This window comes from Parambassis ranga, chromosome 2, assembly GCF_900634625.1.
Source record: "Parambassis ranga chromosome 2, fParRan2.1, whole genome shotgun sequence".
Taxonomy (NCBI): domain Eukaryota; kingdom Metazoa; phylum Chordata; class Actinopteri; family Ambassidae; genus Parambassis; species Parambassis ranga.
This window is the reverse complement of record NC_041023.1, coordinates 6,251,792-6,272,899: the sequence shown is the minus strand read 5'-3', so window position 1 is coordinate 6,272,899 and position 21,108 is coordinate 6,251,792. Positions and strand designations below refer to the sequence as shown.

At 41.8% G+C, this 21,108-nt stretch overlaps 4 protein-coding genes across 4 annotated transcripts; 2 read left to right on the top strand and 2 right to left on the bottom strand.

Annotated features, from left to right (window-relative positions):
• Positions 1-125: 125 nt before the first annotated feature.
• On the bottom strand, positions 126-5,387 carry LOC114432680 (secretory carrier-associated membrane protein 3-like). The gene is made up of 9 exons (XM_028400852.1): positions 4,993-5,387; positions 4,378-4,458; positions 3,464-3,577; positions 3,185-3,305; positions 2,949-3,077; positions 2,019-2,178; positions 1,833-1,934; positions 1,593-1,710; positions 126-929 (listed from the first exon to the last, which is right to left on the bottom strand). Exons 1-9 carry the CDS (start codon positions 5,041-5,043, stop codon positions 795-797), a joined length of 1,011 nt encoding a protein of 336 aa, XP_028256653.1. The 5' UTR covers positions 5,044-5,387; the 3' UTR covers positions 126-794.
• Positions 5,388-8,879: 3,492 nt separating this feature from the next.
• Positions 8,880-11,768, bottom strand: LOC114432684 (cellular retinoic acid-binding protein 2-like). The gene is made up of 4 exons (XM_028400857.1): positions 11,540-11,768; positions 9,679-9,857; positions 9,236-9,352; positions 8,880-9,143 (listed from the first exon to the last, which is right to left on the bottom strand). The coding sequence occupies exons 1-4, from the start codon at positions 11,619-11,621 to the stop codon at positions 9,093-9,095; spliced, it is 429 nt and encodes a 142-aa protein (XP_028256658.1). The 5' UTR covers positions 11,622-11,768; the 3' UTR covers positions 8,880-9,092.
• A 1,463-nt stretch (positions 11,769-13,231) lies between these two features.
• Positions 13,232-15,732, top strand: LOC114432686 (28S ribosomal protein S21, mitochondrial-like). The gene is made up of 2 exons (XM_028400859.1): positions 13,232-13,364; positions 14,025-15,732. Exons 1-2 carry the CDS (start codon positions 13,282-13,284, stop codon positions 14,203-14,205), a joined length of 264 nt encoding a protein of 87 aa, XP_028256660.1. The 5' UTR covers positions 13,232-13,281; the 3' UTR covers positions 14,206-15,732.
• A 918-nt stretch (positions 15,733-16,650) lies between these two features.
• Positions 16,651-21,098, top strand: LOC114432682 (circadian-associated transcriptional repressor-like). The gene is made up of 6 exons (XM_028400855.1): positions 16,651-16,859; positions 17,577-17,909; positions 18,011-18,086; positions 18,180-18,258; positions 18,354-18,507; positions 19,145-21,098. Exons 2-6 carry the CDS (start codon positions 17,577-17,579, stop codon positions 19,487-19,489), a joined length of 987 nt encoding a protein of 328 aa, XP_028256656.1. The 5' UTR covers positions 16,651-16,859; the 3' UTR covers positions 19,490-21,098.
• Positions 21,099-21,108: the final 10 nt, after the last annotated feature.

The following is a 21,108-nucleotide window of genomic DNA, read 5'->3' as shown; positions in this document are numbered from 1 at the left end:
TTCAAGTGTGTTAGGTGTCGCCAGAGAGTCTCTTCTTTAATACATCAGGATGCTGATTTCACTATAACCTTGAGCAAAATTAAAATACACTGATTGTAAATTAATAACAACCACATTAGACTATGAAAGCATGACAACGATATATTTTTATTGAAAGCAAGACAGTGACCAGAACAGTAACATGACACTGGAACCCAAACAACATATATATTCATAAACTTTACAGTGAGATGAGAAAGTTTTGGCAAACAGTAAATAGGCATTCTCATTTGTAGTAACAACAAAACGACTTGTTAGTTTTTTTTTAAGCAACAAAAGTAGTGCTGGCTAACAAACTGATCAAACATTACCATGGCAACCTTGCAGTGTTCAGCCCTGGCTTCTGCTTCCTAATCATAATGTAAACCCAAGTCATTCAAAGGTGGGATGTGTCCAGGTTATAGTAGGATCCCACTTGGCACAAAGCTTCTGTTTTTTTTATATAAAAACCATTTTCCCCAGTGTTGACTGACACTTTGTACGACTGCATCACATTTCACACAGCTTTACACCCTCTTTCTGTTTCACTCATTATTTGGCAATGTAGCTAAATTGGTCTGTACACCTTTATAAAGTAGACATCCCCACTTCTGTCCTCATGCATGTGCCCCCCCCCCATCACATTCATTTCACCTGTGGGGAAATAAATTCAAATCTCCAACAGTCTGAGAGGATCTTCCTCTTCCTCCTCCATGTCTAACCCTCCCCGCTGCTGTTCGTTCCGCTCTCTCTCTCTCTCTCTCTCTCTCTCTCTATCACGGTGTGGTAAAGGTCCCCTGGGCAGCCTTGGCAGCGGCCTGGCGTACGGCCTGATTGGACATGACTCCGGTGGCGAACTCAGCCTGGGCCTTCTGGAAGCTGGCATCGGTTTGCCTGTACAGACTGTGGATCTGGAGTTGGAGAGAGCAGAGGACGCTGACACCTGATACATGCAGCAGTTCGTCATCATATTATGCACATTGTGAGGATGTAAACGATACCATCAACCTGATATACTGGCTGCTTTTAGGATGCTTGTTATCTACAGTAATTGGAACAGAGTTCCCTTTTACACTTAACCTCTTCCTTAACACAAGAAAATTTGACCCACAACATCACTAACTGGGTACTTTCTAAATGCAAAAAGAAACAGTATGTGCCTTCATCTGGTGTTTTTCAAGCTAAACCCTGTATCCTGGACTATGCAGGAATTTCATCAGATCAGTGATGATGTCACTAGTGTATAAATCAAATGAAAATGGAAGCGATAATTCTTGCCGGCTCACCTCGGCCATGCAGACTTTCTTATAATATAACGTGGACACAGGCCCTTAGGGTTCCAGCATAGTACTACCCAGAGCTGGGTCTATTTGTTGTAGCCGCTACTTGATGCTAATGTCAAGCATACATGGAACAACTGGATATATAAGTTGAACACCGTCCAAGCTTCTTTAATCCTTTCCAGCCAAAGCCCACCTTTCAACCAGTCAGCATTCAACCTACACATCATTATGCAGTATTGGCCTGTGGCAGGACTGCATGCATATGCATCTCAATAGCCTCTGCATATTCACCTTCTTCAGCATGACAACTCCCATGGCAGTCTGGCCAGTGAAGAGGATAGCATTTATCATCATGATTGCACCAACGGCGACACTGTGCTGCAGGGCAGCCAGGCTCACAATCCACCCACTGGAGGAAAGAGAGGACCAAAAGAGATTCAAAGAGTAGGTGTCAATTAAAATCCTCCTTGGGAAATAAAATGCAATCTGCGTCTAAATATTTACAGCTCAACTTTGTTCTGTCAGTCGTACCTGAACCCCCATCCAGGGATGCCGATGGTCATGATGACATCAACAACCACTTGTGCAAAGAAAACGAAGAAGAAAATGAAGAAGTTGAAGGAGCTGTCACTCCTAGGAGGAAAAAAACAACATGGTTACTGGGCGGCTGCCAAAAACCACTACTTTTGTTTTCCCTGCCAAGATGGAAGTACCCACCTGAAGGCTTTGTACATAGGTCGATACCAACAGACGAAGGAGCAGGGGGTGAAGAGCAGGGCCCAGAGGATGGCGAGGCCTAGGCCAACACCACCAGAGGCGTCCACACAGAACATGGCCAGGGAGGAGACCAGGTTCAACAGCAGCGTGCATGTGCAGACTAGACATTGATTAAGGCAGATAAAAACAGGCAAACGGATGAATGTACAAAAGCAATGCAGTTTAAAAATACAACCCAACCTACCCCCTTAAAAAAATAAGCTTTAATTTGCCAGGATTGCACTGATGCTTTTGGTTAGTACTGCTGGGTTTAGAAGGGACTTCCCAAGCTCAAAACTCAAGATGATGTCTAAGCTATTGTTCAAACCTGTTTTTTTTATATGATGTTAACAGTCCCATAACATTTCAAGAGCCACTTCCTGTATCAGTGTCACATTGGGTTCACCACAACCCGGCCTCTCTAGGAGACATAGATCAGATACAGATGCGCACAACATTTCCGACAGTGATCACTGAGGAATCAGGAAGTGATTACACTATAATGTCATTAATGCATTGTGTTAGGGCAACATTAGCATTCTAATCACTTCCTCTTCCTCTCTGTGTGTTTATATATTTAACATACAGGTTTATTTTGTGAACAAGCATAGTAGCATTTAGACCCAGCTTCACACAATTGTGTTGGCTCTTTTGTATAGCAGAAGCCCTAAGTAAGTGCCCCAGGGGCCTCAATCTAGCAGTGATGTGTCAGACGGTACAGCAGAAGTCACACAGGCATGAGTCAGCTACCTGTCTTAAAGTGGAGATTTTAGCATTAGTATGAAGGCTTTGTACATAGGTCACCCAAACCCTCCCTGAAGAGCTTCAGTAAGATGTTATCTTTACTGATTCTGGTGGGAATTAACATGTAGAAAAGTGAAAGGAACTCACACATCCAGAAGTAATACATGATGGTGACAGTTCGCTGGAAGCGCTGGCTGATCTCCACATTGATGTCCTGGTAGAAGCAAGGTCCGACAGGGCAGAACGAAGGCAGTGGGGGCCAGTTATTCTGTCGGGCTAGAAGAAGAAGAGTCACTGAATTTCGGACATTTTATTCCGTTAAACTTGCACAAATATTGTTTTTGTATGTGCTATATCTGCCTCTCATCTGCCCCGTCTCTTACAGGCTCCAGGGCCAAGGCTGTGTGACTCAAGCTCCCGCTCTCTCCTCTCTAGCTCCTGGGCTTTCTTCTCCAGCTCCTCCTGCTTCTTGAGGAGCTCTGCTGTGGTAGCATTCACTGCAGTCTAACACACAATAAGACAGGAACAGAAGGTCGTGTTTTGGTAAAGAGTTCACAGACGTCTGGCTGGCTGGCTGAGATGCATAAAGATGTTTTGATAAATCATTGAATTAAAGGAATAACCCCTCAACCCAGCAACAAGTGTATTCACAACATCTGTACCTGGGAAGTGTATGAGCCATAGTTGCGAGGTTCAGTAGGTGTGGTCCTGCTTGGTGGGGTCTGTGCAGGGACGGATGGAGCAGAAGGAGAGGTGGCTTCATACGGAGGCGGAGGCTGTTAAAAAAAGAGACACCAAAATGATCATGTAAAAAGGTTTATTCTCATAGTATATAACCAGATCCAAATCCAGAAGAAGCCCAGGGTGCATTTACACCCATCAGGTCAGTTACAAGTAAGTAACTGTCAATAATTGTGGGAGTGGGTCTGCGGTTTCAAAATGATGAGCCCAAAGACTACTTCAGTTTCATTTTGAGTCTTAAGTGCAGGTCCTGTTGCTGCTGCTGCGTCTCCAGTGACACGAGGTGTGACTTCTGTTTCCCAGCAACAAGAACCCTTAACACTATATAAGACGCAGCTGAGGTGATGTATATTAAGGTGAATATCATAGTGAATCAAACCGCTCTTTCTCTTGGATAGCACTAACAGATTAAGCCTGAGTGGGTCAAACTGTTTGGGCTAAAACCTTAACATGAGGTCTCATCAGGAAGTTTTTCTTCTGCTTTCAGACGTCTGAGTCACATGGTTGATCTGGTCAGAGATTTAAACTCAATAAATAAGTGAAGTGAAACAAAATAGGAGTTCAGCACCCACTATGAGACAGCCATAGCCTTTAAAATGGAGGGCAGCTGCATAGTTTTCTTCATCACTTTGGTTGCTATGGTATACCTAAACATTTAATCATGTCACTTTATGTTTGGAATAGGTAAACAAAGGCAAACATTATAACATATTTGAGTCCACATCCCTTCTCTTGCAGCAACTTCTGCAAACTAACTCATAAAGCTACACATGGTTTAAATATAAAACTAAAGAAGGAGAAATTACTCAAAGCACTCAAGCCAAATATTGCTCACCCCAGCTGTGTTTTCAAATGGGTTGTACAGGTCCAGTGTGGCGTATCCTGTGTTGCTGCTGTGTTGAGTCACTGCAGGGTCCTAATAGATAAAAAACATGTTATAATTTCATTTCATTTTGTTGTAATAGGTGGTGACAATGCACCTTAAACGGTGATTGTCAGTGGAAGCAGACGACACAACGGGTGTTTTATACAAATACAAAAAAGCCAAAGGACTGATCTAATGTCAGGGGAAGCTTTGAATCGTTGGTGGTGTCAGAAAATGCTTTATAGACAACTCTTAAATATGAGGGAGGAGTCTCCTGACTGCAACCTCCAGAAACTACAGATTTAGGTCAGATAGAACCGAGTCGAAAACAAAACAACATTAAAGATACATTGATGTACCGGTACTTGTTTATTTCCCCCCCCCCTGTGAATCTTTTCTAAACCTCAACGCTATGGCTGGCCTTATGTATGTCCAGCAAAGAGCTACAAGTGGGTAGACAGGCCCAGAAAACACAAACACACACACATCACATGAGCAGCAACATGCCTGCTATCACACACTGCCAACATCTGTGTCTTTCATCTATCAAACACAACCAGATGCTAACATTAGCCTAACACTCACCTGGAACGGGTTGTCATCCATCGGCTCAGGGAAGCTGGTGTACTTTGACATGTCGCTGGCAGCTCAGAAGCCAAAGAAGCCACCAGTGGCTGCTAACGTTATCACCAGAGAAAGAAACACGGCAGGTTCTCCTCCTCGAACCAGCAGACTAAACGCTGCGTATGCTACCAGGAACCAAAGGACGGACGGCGCAGACGGTTTATCCTGTCATGTAGCTGCCCGCCCCTCCGGTGCTCATGTCTCACCGCAGCTGATTAAAAGAACACGGCTGAGAGTATCCGGCCTGTGTTTCTTCTTCTGCACACGCTGTCAGTGTCTGCTTTGCAGTGGATAATGGAGTTTCTCTCCCGCAGAAAAACAACCGTCTGGTCCCGGAAGTGGCCAGGCGAAGCCTCGATCATGTGACTGCTGCTGCGGCAGAGAGGCACGTGGGAACTTTGAAGGGTGGAACAGCAAGTGTGGAACCGAGAGTACATTTAAGGTGCAGCATTTCCAGGAGTGGGTGCAAGTACAGTTTGCCATTTGCCTCTGTAATATATGTGTTCCCAGCAGCCAATCAGAATCTATTTATTTTTTACCCAAAGATGTCAACAGGTGCAAGGGCAAAACATACAAGTGAAGATAGTGAACACATGATAAATAACATCTTGGCAATGCCAGATTACACCTAAACTCCTGGTTTATCCAAATACAGGTAAATATTTGGAGCATGGGTGGAGGCGAGATTGTGCATGAGCAGGTGTGTTGCAATGTGAGCCCCCTATCTGATGCCACGCAGTGAGCTGCAGTTTTCATGCTTGGGTCTTGGCATCAGTTGTCAGGTCAGCATCAGGGAGATTGCTACTTGGCAAAGCCCCGTGTGTATAGAAGCCGGAAAGCTGCAGCCCCTTATGGGCTCACCCACATGCCAGTATTTTCTAATACTTACAGTGCCGCATACTGGGAACGTGAAGCATCATGTGACAAGCATCTGATTTCCAGCTTTTATTGACATCAGGTGAATTGTGCTGTAAAAGCACTAACAATGTGTAGAGCCTGCCCACAGAAATGAGATTGCTCAAATTGATGATGATCTCAGCTTTTATTATGTATTTACCCTGCACTGAAGGTTTAATTGTAAAACGGTATTTCCCTCTTCTTCCAGCAGATGGCACTCTTGCACCCTGCTGATTTCATATGAATGGGACTTGCACCATGTTGCATTCATTCTCATATCTCATTTAATTTCTTTCAACTATTTAAATTAAGTTTTAGTTATTTAGTCATATTAATTACTCAGGAAAAATTCTCATATCCTCTCACCATGTAACCTGTTATTTTGCTTCACATGTGTAAGATCTGATTTTCTCAGAGTGAAGCTTGGTGATGTGCAGGATGCTTTTTGCAGCAGCTGCTCTAGCTGCAGGTTTTTTTTTACACTTGTCATGTTTGACCCTGCAGAGCTGCAGCAGGAAGGTACCTCCACACAATTAATGGCCTAATACCCCTTTATAATCCAGCCGGTGGTCTCTTTTCATTCTAGTTTCAACAAGTCACATGGGGTCACATGGGTTAGGACACATCATGTGATTTTGTTACAGGGAAGACATACAGTGCACACACTCACCTTTACATTTACTTTTTTACATTTTTTTTTTATAAATAAGTGTATACTGAGGTTATGTCAAATTTAGTCCACGTCAGTCTGGACCAGATTAAGAGGGCACAAGATGGCAGCTTGTAGTTTTAAGCTGAACTTTCTCAATATTGTCTAACAGTATTTTTTTTCCTGTCGCTGCCACTAAGGTACATTTTAGATCAATAGTGCTAAATTGAATTAATTTTGTTTGGATGCCTCTGTGACGAAGATCAAAAGTTGCATTAATAGCAACTAACGAGCATCCATTTTGCACCTTAACATAATGAAAAGTTTTGTAATAAAGCTTGAGCACTAGCTGTCTGAACCTTCAGGCTTTGCCTCATTTGTCTTCATGACTTCAGCTCACAGCATCTGTGTGTGTCAGCTGACTCCCCGTGACTCATCATTTCCTCTAATGGGCCCCGTCATGATTGGTCCAGATGGCCCATAATCAAACAGCGGACTCGGGTGCCTCCCTGTCCTAAAACCACAGCATTCCTCAGCCAATCCAGCAATGCAAGGCTCCATGAGATCACTGCCTGAGGAATGAACTGGCATAACAGTTGTGTGTGGAAAGTGACCCGGCTAAGGAGGGACTGGCTTAGACTGCTCCTATGAGGCTAACAGCCATTAGTCAGAAGGGTCATTTAGACACAACCAGGCATGATGAGTGTGTGCACAGTGCCAATTTTCTTATTGAGCAAATAGCAGGGAACTTTCCAGCTCCTCCTGAGTGCAGTTAAAGTGCTGTGGTTTGGATGAGCACTTACACAATAACACGGGTTTCACTGAGGCCATTGAAAACACACTTTATGGCTGTGAGACATAAAAGCACATACATGATGGGTGAGGTTGGATAAACCACACATACTTTGTCACACATAATATTTTCCCTTTCTTTCTTTCATAGAGACACCAGCTGTGTTTGCACAATGTAACTTAATACATTTTTTCTGGTTTAGGTGTGATGCTATAAAGGTGCCATTTTATTGGTTTTTCTACATTTCCACTAGAGTACAATCCAATTACTTTAATAATTTCCTTGAAAAACATATAAATCTACAATGCACAGTTGCAGATAAAACTGATGGTCACCAAAAACGCCAATAATTAGAGAAAAACCAACATATTTTTACACTTTTATGCAGAAGAACCTTTTTTTTTAATCTCTGTTCCTGCCTCGTCAATCAATACTAGGACTCAGGTTTAGTGTAGATGAACATTTGCTGGTCATGCTAATAGGTAGATGAATTGCTGACTGTATGTTAGCATGGTAGGCAGGCTTGTCTGTGCAGCATTAAAAATCTAACGGACGGACAAACAGAGGAGGACCTTTGTTTTCTGTGGCCAGGAAAACAGAAAAAGGGTTAGTGTACATTATTTTTCTGATGATACTGTAGTTTTACCTTCAAATGTTCAGGACTTTTACTTAAGTAAATGATCCGAGTGCTCCCTCCTGACACAGACGCACACTTGTTATTGAGAGCATTCGTCCTGGCGGAGGCCTCGTCCTCCCGCTGCTTGCTCAGCGCTGCGTGTATAAACTGGGAAGCACTTCAGAGGGGCGCTTGTCTGCACATTGCTTGAAAACCTGGAAAAACCATTGCTGCCTGTGAACCGTAGCTGTGCTCTCCTCAGGAAGTGCCTGAGAGACCCTGAAGGTCCATTTTTCAACAGTAAGGTGAAGCTGGTGTCAGACTGAACCCTGGTGTTGGGTTTTAGCTGATGATCAGGGACTCTGGGTACTGTTAAATCTATCATTTTTACCCTGAAGGTGCTCATGGTCCACTTTTAAGTCTATTTGTGTATTTTACTAACATCCATATGATAAAAAAATGAGTTTTGAGAGGCAACAGCTGGAAATCTCCCAGTAAGAGGAAGCCATTTGACACTTTGTACCTGGATGACAGAAAGAGTGAGCACAGTTTTGTAAGAGCTTACAGCTGGATAACCTCTCCTGATGCTATGAAATAATGTTCTCATGGCCATGCTCACCCATTTTCCTTTCCACTCCCTGTTTCCCCCTTGTCTTTGCCAAGTGTCTCTGAAAGCAGCAGTTTGTAAAACAGCAATTCGTCTTGGAGAGTTTTTCAAACTAATCGAGCGCAGACAGAGAGAGCACACAGAGGACAAGGTACTGGATTGCAGATGGAAAGATGGAGCGGTTCAAAGGGTGTGGAATAATCAGGAGAGTAGACGGTAATGTAAAGTGATACGCAGACAAACGACAAGGGAATGGGAGGAGGCACCGAAAGGAATCACCCAGCAGTACATTCATATAAAACAGTTTATCGACATTTAAACACTGCAACAAAGCTTGTAAAAAAACAAAAACAAAGGAATGTGTTTGGCTGCACAGTTTTTCAAACTGACTCGCTGGGAGGGGGGACAAAGGAGGAGAAGAAAACAAGGCGAGTAAATGTAAACCATGCATGAGGCACAAAACAGAAGTATTGTGTGACAGTACTGAAAAAAACCTTCCTCATTCCCTCTCATAGACTCTGGTGCAGACAACATCTCCGGCAGTCATCGTCTGAAAGAAAGCAGCAACAAAGGACGTTTAATATAAATATATGTTTTGTCTATTTCAATGCAAGTGAGCTGCAAAGACACTGCAGTAATTACCAGTATCAGCTCTCCGTCGTTGGTCAGCTCTCTGGTCCAGGCTGTTTTAGGCCCGTCTCCTTTCTGTAAAGTCTGTTCGCAGCTGATCTTTCTGTCTGTTTCCCACTTAGGAAAACTCTGCAGGGATTTACATGAGAACAGTATTAATATCTGACATCACTGAAGTTCTTTGGACACAGCAGAGTGTGGGTTTGGTCATAACTGGAACTCAGTATACGCTGATTACTGCACGTCAGAACATTTTTTTTCCTGCCTGTCCTCCATCACTCACTCACAGCATGTAAGAAATGAAGAACAGATCTCTGCATTATCACCAGAGCAGACTCTGGAGTTGCACTGAAATTATTTCCATATGTTTCTTTTGTGGCTAGTTGTGCTGTCCTTGGACAAACCTTGGTATGCATGTACTGACATTACACAGGAATGTGTTGGAAGAAGTGTACCGTGCAGGGACGTCCATCCACTGTGGCCTCATTGAACGACTGACCCACGGTGAAGGTGACGTTGGTGGTGCGGACGCTGGTGGAGGTCTTGATGGACAGGCTCTCTCCCTGCTGGGTGATTTCGACTGCCGGGCTGGAGGCCGCTGCCACTGCAATCTTCCTCAGAAACACATTCACACCTGGGCACACAGACAAACAGAACACATGTGAACGTCTGTTTGTTTATGAAGGCTTTTTTTTGGCAGCCTAAACATTTCCAAAACAGTCTGCATTACCACACAATAACACAACTTTAATTAAAAAAAAATAACACAATGCAATGTTTAGTGTGATTTCAGTTCTTAGTTTCAAGCCTGTGCATGTCTGTGTGGATAAAATACGTAAAAAAAAAACCGCAGTAACTTATGGTATGCTTTAGGAAATGGAAGCCAGTAATGCAGAGCATATGGGATTTTGACATAATTGGACAGGATATATACAAAAGCACAGCTATGGCCCGTTAAAGCAGTCATTAAGTGTGACATTTTTAAAGGCATAATTCACTAAAAAAGTACGATTCAGTGTGGTATGGTGGCTGTTAATCCCCATTAGTTCTTCTGTAGCCTAATATATGACAGAGACATCAACTTGCTTTATATCATATGGATTCATCTTGATGCTTTTTGGACTTTCTGGTCTTTTTTCAGTATAATTTTGGTCCTTTTGTGTCTGTTCGCTTTGTCTCGGATCTTATTGTGGTCTTTAACATTGCATTTGTGGTCACTTTGTGTGTCCTTCGCTTCGATGAGTCTGTTTGTGGTCATTCTGTGTCAATGTGGCATCTCTTTGTGGTCTGTGGTCTTGAGTGATCAGGTTGTGTTGCTTTGAGGTCATGTTTTGTACCATCTGTCTTGTCTTTGCATCATTTGCATGTTTCTTTTTCATGCAATTAATTAACTTTTAAACAAAATATTTGAATCCCTATCATTTCCATCTGGGTCCTCGGGTACCTGATGGAGGCATTTAGTAATCCTTGCATGGATTACAGTACAGTATGGTACAGGATTTTCAACAAAAAGTGGGAAATATGGTCTAATACACTGATTTAGGGTTGGAATAAGCAGCTTATATCAGTGCACAGCAAGTACATATGTGATGTAAAATAGCTGTAAGCTACCTGATGATCCATTCATGTGAGCTGGACTGGCTTCAGAAAGATTAAGACAACCTCTGTATCTGACTCAGCTCATACACACACACAGGCCCAGATTGGGTCAAAGAGGCCTGGGGGCAGTGAAGGAAAGTCAGTCTCAAAGCTGGCTGGCTGCTGGGGCCCATGTCAAGGCTTAGTTCCGTTTACACTGGGTCTAATTACAACCGCATGAGGAGGACCCTGCTTCAGATGAGTCTAATCTAACATTCCTCCACAGGCTATTTGTCTCCAGATTTTTAATGGATGCCACTGGATGGCCCTCTCCTGACCCCCTCGCTCCTGCTCCTTCTGCTCAGAAGACCTCTACCTGGATGTCCACAGCCTGAATGTAGCTTAACTACATGTTCTCAAGAACATATGAAACCAGTTTAACCACACACAGCCACACTTCACACCCAGTTTACTTCTAAGCCAAGTGGATTTCCAGCTGATAATGCTACTGACTGACAGCTCTGGGTAAAGGACATGCATCCTCCTTTTTTTGCATGTTTTTATTTCTTTTAAATGTTTTTATCCACAACTCTTTATGGAAGAGGTAGGCATGAAAGTTTGAGTTTTCATTGGCTATTGTTTTTATGCAAATATGAACAAACTAGTTTCTGAAGAGGGAAGCAGCTTTAAGTAGCCCAAACTAATTAAAGAATAAATGTGCAGAAACTATTTACTCACCCAGAGCTTTTAAAAGTTCCTCGAAGTTTTCTGAAGACTTCATTTGCCATTTTCCTGAGAAATCTGCTACTTTATTTTCCATTTCGATCAGAGCACTTTGCAGAGATGAGTTACTGAGTGTTCGGGTTCCCAGCGCAGACTCTCCGGTCGGTAACTGCCTGTGTGCTCCTCCGTTAACCGGTGGGTATAGTCGTCTTCTCAGCCCTCATCCCCGCCTCCGTTCATTGGCTGTCAGCTCGCCTGGATCTGATTCTAGTCCAGCCAATGCAGAGGCTGGTGGCAGGGAGGGACTCCCCCCCCCCCACCACCACCACCCTCTTCGACTTTTCAACTGTAGTCTCCACCTCTGTCAGCATGGTGAAAGATTTGGATACCAGCTGGAAAATGCACTTCCAGTAAACTCTGTGATGTTGATGAGCATATTAAGGAAACGTGTTAATTGTTTTTTTTTTAAAGTGGTGCCACATACATACACAATTATGCAACAAGAAGTCCAAAAATAAAATAATAAAAATAATAATAATAAAAAGCCCAAATAAACAGATAAAGGCTGTAAGAGTGGGTTAAATATTTTATTTAAAGTACTAAATTCAAACCTGAAAGCACGTGTTGAGGTTTAAAAAAAGGTGGAATGTGAAATGAGATATCAGAAGATAAGATAAGACATCCAGCTGCAGGCATCCAGGTCACATCAGCATGGTCACCCTAAGAATTTAGCCAGTTTACTCAATATAAATAAGTGTAACTATATACATTTATTAAATGTATAACACAGGACATTCAGTAAGACAAACGTACATTTCTTAAAGTTATATACTTTTTCTTCTTTGTCTCTCTACACATTCACTGCCAAGAATATTTCATCAAGTCTAGATCAGACGGGAAGCCTCTGGAAACATGATGCACAGCATTCACCCAACAAAAGGTGTCATGATGTTATCTGTGCAGGTTGTCTAAGCATTCCTCCCTCTGGCACCACGCAGATACAGTACCTTATAGAGTTACAGCAACATGGGAATCAGCTTCATTGCCTATTTCGTGCAGAGAAAGGGCACATAAAAGCACTTTTGAATGCAAATTAGTCCCAGCATTCACCGCTGGCTGACCTCAGACTGAGACATGCTGAGGACAACAGCAGCTCTGGGATGAGAAGAAGAAGAGGAGAATGGCCTTGATGAAAGAATAACACTGGACACTGCTGCTGCTATGACAACAGATGTAGCTTCATAAATCTGTGATTCCCCTGAAAGCTATCTACCTTTGTACAGACTGTATTAATCCAGTTTGGCTCCTTGTTCTGCAGGGAAGCTGCAGGTTTATTTATTTATACAGACAGGGGGTTAACTTCATATGTTAAGCCAGTAATGCAAATGCCCATCAAAAAATGCTAACAATGGAAATATTTAAATAAAAATTGTTTGTTTTAAAAACAAAAATACAAACTAAATATTGAATACAATTTGTGGTTGCCAGACTTCTACAGAGAGTAGTTTGCATGTAATTATTTGATAAAACAAAAAAATGACATTATAATGTCTGCTGTTACTTACATGTATAAAAAGAAACACAGAACATATATGCATGTGTATATAATATAACCCTCTCCATCTGAATTGTATTTTACGAGGATGGCTGAGTAAAGCGTCCTCTAGCGGCGATTTATGTAGGTCTTTTTGCATCCGGAACCTTTGGCAGCTCGAAGTTTACAACCGGATGGCAATTGAACACGCAACGGTCGCATCATGTCGAGGCACCTTCCCTTCGTTGCGCGGACGGTGATGGTCCAAAACGGCAAAGTCGACGCGGCGTTGAAGACGTTAACCAGGTCAACATCGTGTTGAAACTGTACTTTTAAATATATCGTTTTATTTCAGGGATCCTTCTTTTCCTGGGAACGGTAAGCTAACGTTAGCAAGGTCAACGTTAGCCTTCCGTCAGGAGAGAGAGCGAGAGCTGCGGCTGCGCAGTTGATACAGACGAGTATACGGTGTTTTGGGGATCTATTTGGCATATTACATACCAAATAAATCCCCAGAACACCGAATGTGGTGTTACCTTTAAACCCTCTATATAGAGGTAACATAATGACTTTTAGTTTGGGTCACCAGCACCATACTAAAGGAGACAATTAGCCATGTTAAATATATCCTAGTTCTTTCTACCTGCTATCATTTGATAAGTTAAAGTGTTTAATGTTTCCTCTTGGTGTAACTATGTCTGCTTTTATTATAATGCATTATCCATGATCAGGTGTAAGGTGTTTACACCACCGTTTTGTCTGTATTGGTATTAAATATTACTAATGTTTTTTAAATGATAGTAGTTTGCAAATGTTTGATAAAAATTCGGTTTAAGCTCTAAAAAAAATCTACTCGTTCAACATATTGATGATAAGCAGTTAGAATCCAGAATAGTTTCTATTTACCGAGTGCCCTAAATGCAACCCAAGTGCAAGCTACTCACACATTCTCTCTCCTTACTCCAGGTTTCTGACTCTGGACGGAATTAATGAAACAGTGAAACGCAAGCGCTACTTTGAGAAGCCCTGCCGAGAGCGACAGCGGAAGAGCTTTGAGAAATGCAAGCGTATATACCACATGGAGATGGCAAGAAAAATTAATTTCATCTCCAGGACAAACAGAGAGGATCCCTGGCTCGGCTGCTAAAAGAAATGAAGTTTGTTGGAAAAGGATGCTAACAGTGGACTGGTTGAGACTGGCCGAGCGAAGTGGAAGGACAACAACACAATGGCACACTTTGGTTTATATTTGGAATCCCTCAAATTAAGTAATCACACATAGTATAATTGTATTTATTTAAACAACATTGTATGGGGTAACACGGCTCTGTATAGGGTACAGCATAGGGGGATACACAAAGGCTTCGGAAGCCTTTACGTCATTTACTGGAGGAAGTTCAAACAAGGCTGGAGGTGGTGTTTGTGTGAATTGGGTCTTGGCTCAGCAATAAATTATTTCAAGGTCACTTCTGCACAGTGTGGCATTATTGTCCAGTATCATCACTGGACTTTAATGCCACACTGTGCAGTAGTGTCATACCTACCTCCCACGAACCTCCCATCACTGACACATCACAGTTGTGCACATCTGTCAGACTCCGAGGTTCCACCACAGGGGGCTTTAATGTGTGCACTTCCTCTTGCTTTCCTTCACACAGGGAAAATTCAACATTTTCCCACCACACTCACTTGTCTGAGAGGTAACTAGGTCATGTTGATATCCTGTCCTGTGACCTCAGGTGGTAGGTGGCATCTTAAAGACTGACACAAGCTGCGTTATAGATATATGACCTATATTTCATACACCGAAAAAAGGTTTTATACTATCTCCTGCATCCAGTACAGTGTATGTGAGTAATATTTGTGGTGTAATGCTGAAAATGTACCTGAAAAAACTAGAGAACACTGTTGTTGGCATATTATCCCCAAACATCTGCACTCTGCTACATAAGATTAACAAATCTGATCATTTTTATTATTAGTTATACACACTGTAATCTGACAGTTTTCAGTTGAACTCTGTGTGATATAGGCTCTGCCATCAGTGTCACTGTGTAGTAATATTGTGAAATGTGCAAATGTTTTTGTTGGCCCCCTCCCAACATACACACACGGCCACCAGCCTTACCGCTGATACGTATCGACTGTAGACGGGACAAAAGTGCCAACATGTCAGTACTCAGTCCTAATACACAGGCTTTAGCTCATCATCATCAGGAATTCAGGTGATGCAAGCTGGTAATGACTCAAATAATGTGCAGAGAATCACCACTGGATGCTATTGTTGTCTTTAACCTTGTCACAATGTCAAAAAGAACATTTGCATATAATTTCCATAGCCAAATTCTGACAGTTAAAACAGTCCGGCAGCCTCCGACATGTGCATGTAAAGCACATGCATCTTTATAATCACATGGCCTTCAGCTGTCTAAAGAGGAGCCCTTCCACTTTTGTTTATACGGTCTCTTTATCAGCTGTTTGTACTGGCCACTTTGTTTCACATGGTTACTGTATCTGTGTTGCAATCAAAAAAAAAAAAAAATCTGGAACCAGTTGTCCTTATGCAAACTTAACAAACACGCCCAGTTTCATTAAAACGGCATCTCGTGCTATAAAAAAAATATGGTTTGCAGAGTACGGTGTGTGATTAAAGCATTCTGTTGACAGTTCGTCACTATGGTTTAAACTAAAATTGTTTTATCTTCTGCTTGCTGGCAGCACCTTGGCTCATGTCACGCTTTCAGTTCTCTGTGTACATTTTTAAATAACTTTTTTTAGTGTCTTATTAAGCTAGTTACCACATCTCCCCACAGGTATCATCTTATTTTGCATGTGACAAGAAGTGATTCACTCCTCCACCATATATCTTATTATGTAAGACTGCCTTCAAAGCCTCTCTGACTCTCTCTGGCTTTATTCGGCTTATGATGGCCGTGTTTATCTTACTTGTTATAACATAACTGTAAAACAAAATGAAGAAAAATACAGCTTCTTGGATTGATTTTAAAGATATTTGATTAGATTTTAGAAGGCAAAGCTGTGTTGTTTCTTCTATTTCATCCACCCTCCATCTTTATGTCTTTTTTCACGTTTTGTTTGAGTTTTAACTTCTGCATCTGCTGCTTTTACTTATTCATAATGATCAAAAAGGTGTTTTGTCAAGTCACGTTGGTGTTTTCCCATCACATTAAAAATAGCAGGAACATACTCATAAACAAAAACAATTATTAGCAGCCTGGCCTGTAGTTACACTGTTATTTTTTTAAAGGTTTTGTCCCATTATATGTATTAAAGCAGGACAAATGTGTCCCAATTTACACACCAAAAAAAAGAAAAAAACAGATTAAACAGATGCTCGCTGCCGCGTGTTGTTCCTCTGGCTCTCCAGCAGCCACACCACCCACACGTGCTGCTGCGAGGAGGTGCGGTCGGATCTACGCATGCACCAGCCAACCGGCGCAGCCGTCGCCCTCGATTGGCTGAGCGTCTGAGCCAATGAGGGTCGTTTGAACTTCCATTCAGCCAATCACAGCTCCGTACCTGTTCAAGCACGTGTAGCGTCAGTTGCGCTGTGTCGGGACTTTTTGTTCAGGCTGATCAACACGAAACACGAGCGGAGGTTAGCAGAAGACAGGGGAGCCGAAGGAGGGACCGAGAGCGAGACGAGCTTCAAGACGAGCTTCGAGACGCACAGCTGCCAGCTTTGTCCAAGTTTCCTTTGTTGATCCGGAAAGTGTTTTCCTCGTTTACGAAGACTTAACGTCCCGCTGTTTGGGAATCCATTTCTACTCTTTATAGAAGGTACGTACTTGTTTTCAAAAGCCCTTTCTGCATTTTAAAAATTGTATTGTACATAAACACTTATACAGCCTGTCAAATTTTCCAGTTTTGTGACATAGCTGACACGAGTTTTGCTTTAATGTATGTTTACTGGTATAGTTAGCTTGCTAGCTAACTACCAAGCCACTTATTACTTTTATAACTATAGAAAACTAGCAAACAGTCAACACAGCCGTTATCAGAAAATGATCCATTTTACACAGTCTCCATATTCTTATCACAATCAAAACCTCCTCAAATGCAGAAGTGTGTAAACACACACCCCCTTTTTTTTTTTTTTTTAGTGATTTAGTGACTCACTGCAGCGATGAGCATTGCGTCAGGTGCTGGTCCTTCGTGTACTTTCATTCAGAGTGATAACCTATTAAGAGTTGATCATTGGCTTTGTACGGTACGCCCTGATATCTGGCAGCAGCTCCCAAATTCTAACACGTGTATTCTTTTACTCAATATCGAGATTGTGGTTTGAATAACCTTTATTTTGTACACACTGATGACTGTGAGATGAGATGTGAGCGTGACATATTTGAGTTGAACAGAATGTCCTCTCATATTAAGAGTATTGTGACTGTATCACTTTGTACTTGTGTGGTAGATGTCAACAGATTATATAATGACAGCAAAACACTGGAAAATGTCTAATGTTCATTAAGTAATGTCTTCCTATTTTATCCGCAGATGAATTCATTGGGCAATTCTTCTAAATGGCCATCTTATGACTCGCTACCCTCCAACTCCAGCTTTCTCCTCAGTGAGAGCGAGCACACTGAGGATGAAGCAGACGTCTTCTCCGAGGGAGAGGTAGAGAGCAGAGTGCGAAAGTCCATCTTAGGCGATGAAGGAATCACACACTCTGGAAATTGCCTTGATTTCCCACCGCATCCGGATCGGGATCAATCTGAACATCGCCCTAACAAAACTAAATGTCCCGAGTCAGCATTTACACCTGGAGCTCCCACACTGAGATCATCATCATCAGTGACACCCGGGGACCTGGCCTTTGCTCAGAAAGTTAGCACCCTTAAATTGATAGCTACATTTTGTTGGTGTATTAAGCTACATCTTGATGGCATGCTAAGTTATATAATTTGTTTTTGTCTTTATTTTTTCAGTGTGCAGATTTGAACAGGTTTGTCCATCCCTTGCTTGGGCTTCTACATGGACTAAAGTCTGGGCGGTTTGACAGAGGTTTGTAGCTAAACAATAATTAACATTTTTATCATTATTAATTATCATCCTGTCCTATAAATAAACTGTGACATTTGGATTATATATTAACAGGGTTAACCAGTTTCCAGCAGAGTGTTGCCATAGACAGACTGCAGAGAATTCTTGGAATTCTACAAAAGCCTGAAATGGGGTAAGAGCCTCTTAAGTACAGAAGCAGGCCCAGTGTTATCGAAGTAAACATGTGTGTAATGTTATTGTCACTAATATTAAGGCTTGCTTCTGCAGGGAGAGATATCTTCAAAATCTGCTGCAGATAGAGATGCTGCTGAAAATGTGGTTCCCTCAGCTGACACTGAAGTCCACAGTCACAACAAACCAGAGCATCACTCCGAAACTTGCACCGCATTGGCACCAAAATCAGCTCCACATGCCAGTCAAGGTAAGCGTCTTATAGATATTATCTATTAGCATATATTATCATCTGCACACCTGGACACTGTACCTGATTTCCTTCTGGAGATCAATAAAGTCTTGGCTTGTCTTATCATATCTTATCTTTTGTAAGATACAGCCTTGTTCAGCTAGGGTGCTGGGGTTTGTGCAGTGAAATCAACACATAAGTGTGTGGAAGGTTGCAACCAAGAAACAAGTCCAGGCTTCAGCAGACATGTTAAAACCTGTGCAGGTTTTTGGCCAGAAAGGCAGGGAAACTATGAAGCCTTGGTCGACAGAGAGAAATGAAGTGTGAAAATGATGATGAATGTGGAAGGAGATGCAGGAGAGTCAGGTCCACTTTGCACCTGGCAAATCTCACAGAACTCAATGTAATATATTGCCAATGCAATCTGAATGTGAGGAAGGTACAGTATTGAAGGTATAACTACATAAAAAAAATAAAAATAAATGCAGAGCTTGTTTATTACAGGCTGAAAGATATTCAGTAAATGATACAAGGGTTATGCAGCACTGAGTGACAGGCATCCCCCACCTCCCTCACTCACATGCGTACACACACAAACACATGCTCTGGCTTCTTGCACGTTTGATTGCTTAACTGGTTTTACTTTCCATTGCAGAAGAGAAAACTGAGCTGGTCAGACTCTGACCACACTGTTAAGCATAGTCACCATCAACATGGAAAACACGGGAGCTGCCATGCTGCGACCCCGCTTAACACAGTTTCCATTTCCATCGGTCTACCTGGATCACCCAAAAGACAGAAAACACCAGAGGAAGAACCACTCAAAGCAGCTGGACAAACGTTTACAGAGCGGATCAGCACTTTAATCAGGCCATCCCATTTTTGTAGCAAGACAAAAAAGCAACTTGAAATTTCTCCACCCTCCTTGCCTGGCAGCCCAGCTACGCAGGACAGTTCGGTGTCTTCAAGCAATGTCATTACTACAACTGACTCACCTTAGCTGGCCTTAGCTGACCTTGCTATCACATGGAGTTGGCTCAGCGTGCCAGCTAGAGTAAAGGCTGAGGGCGGACCTTATTACATAAGTGTAAAGTTAGGCGTAGAGCTAGTCTGTGGAGGCTGCAAGGCACATTAAACCAGAAGAGGAGAAGGAGGAGGAGGAACGCAGACAGACAATTGTTAACCCCTAACTGTCCAATGTGGTTCTTAATGACACCAGGGTTATTGCACTATGATGTATTACTGGGAACTGTATGTGAGTGTATCACTTTTTGTACGCATTAATGTTAAGTTAAAAGATGCTCAAAATATTTTATGTATGTAATCCGTTGAAGCCATCTGTGCTTTGTTTTGCATTTTTTTGTATTGCCTAAAGCAGAGCTCCTAGTAGCAGTACAGGAATTCATGATTCTGGGGAGAATGTGCAGAAACACAGAGGATCTTTGGTTCACTTTCAAACTGAAACAGTTCAGTCAGCTGTACCATTGATTCAGAGAATGCAAGTCAAATGTTTTAAAAAAATCACATTTAGGACAGAAAATCCCCTGATGACTGACTTTATAACATATAGTCCAGTAAAACTTGTAGCCAAAATGTGCCAAACTGATCTTATTTTGCATTGTACGCAGTTCACTCTGTTGTCTTGTTAATTTTTCCATGGTGTTTAATACACATGGCATCTCCGTTTATGAAGTACATGACGATGCAAATAACATGATAGACCAATAACTATTGAGCAGTGTTAGGAAAAAGAAGAGGCTCACTTGGATGTGACTCTTGTCAGTTGCTCCTTTGAGCTTGTTTTCATTAGGAGCACATGTGAATTTTGTAATGATGCAACTGCAGTTTGGATGACAATGGGGAAATGTTACACATTAGAAGAGTTGTGATGTTATTTATGAAAGCAGTACTTGAAACCCTCTATTCCATCAGCAGAATTGTTGTGTTTGTGTTACACCTGAGGGAAGTGTTTTGTAGGATTTTAAAACACAAAATCTTTGGATTGTGTTTGCACTGTGGTTTAGACATAAAGAGTGAGTTATTATATATTAATATATAATATATACTTATTATTCATGTGAAAAACTACAGTATGTCATCATGGAAACAGCTTGTGTGGCCCATTTAAAATGTAACACTGACTTGCTGTTATAAAAAAATAACACTGTGTTTTATTATTGATTATGTAACGAGCAATTTGCAGACACAGATTCCATTCCTGTATACATCAGCTCTTTTTTTTACAGCACTTGGGTATTGTGCTTTTAATCAGGTATCATTCATGTTGAATGACGTTTCATCTCTGGTGGTTTGTCACCATTTGGCCTTACATATACACTTTAAGGTTAACCATGGACTTGCCTGCCATAATATCAGCCACACAATAGCACACAAGTGTACTATTTAGGAAAATTCATCATAAATGACATTGCAAACCAAAATGTACTCATTTATCTGTGTTTCTCAGGCTGTGTCAATACCGATTTGTTATTTAAAATGAAGTACAAAACAATATTGTAGTGTTGTTTTGTTATATGAGATGTACCATCCTGCACTACATTACTGTGCTGGGTTACACTTATCATTAGTGAAATGGGAGTGAACCTTTTTGTTAATGTT

Excerpts from the sequence above, each read along its gene's own strand:
- LOC114432680 (XM_028400852.1), bottom strand. The coding sequence starts at position 5,043 with ATGTCAAAGTACACCAGCTTCCCTGAGCCGATGGATGACAACCCGTTC. Across the intron at positions 1,935-2,018 it reads CCTATGTACAAAGCCTTCAG|GAGTGACAGCTCCTTCAACT; the intron begins GTGGGTACTTCC and ends TTTTCCTCCTAG. Across the intron at positions 1,711-1,832 it reads ATCCCTGGATGGGGGTTCAG|TGGGTGGATTGTGAGCCTGG; the intron begins GTACGACTGACA and ends TCTTTCCTCCAG.
- LOC114432684 (XM_028400857.1), bottom strand. The coding sequence starts at position 11,621 with ATGGAAAATAAAGTAGCAGATTTCTCAGGAAAATGGCAAATGAAGTCT. Across the intron at positions 9,858-11,539 it reads GGAACTTTTAAAAGCTCTGG|GTGTGAATGTGTTTCTGAGG; the intron begins GTGAGTAAATAG and ends CTGTGTGCCCAG. Across the intron at positions 9,353-9,678 it reads TGGATGGACGTCCCTGCACG|AGTTTTCCTAAGTGGGAAAC; the intron begins GTACACTTCTTC and ends AAATCCCTGCAG.
- LOC114432686 (XM_028400859.1), top strand. The coding sequence starts at position 13,282 with ATGTCGAGGCACCTTCCCTTCGTTGCGCGGACGGTGATGGTCCAAAAC. Across the intron at positions 13,365-14,024 it reads GCGTTGAAGACGTTAACCAG|GTTTCTGACTCTGGACGGAA; the intron begins GTCAACATCGTG and ends TCCTTACTCCAG.
- LOC114432682 (XM_028400855.1), top strand. The coding sequence starts at position 17,577 with ATGAATTCATTGGGCAATTCTTCTAAATGGCCATCTTATGACTCGCTA. Across the intron at positions 17,910-18,010 it reads ACCTGGCCTTTGCTCAGAAA|TGTGCAGATTTGAACAGGTT; the intron begins GTTAGCACCCTT and ends TTATTTTTTCAG. Across the intron at positions 18,087-18,179 it reads GTCTGGGCGGTTTGACAGAG|GGTTAACCAGTTTCCAGCAG; the intron begins GTTTGTAGCTAA and ends ATATATTAACAG.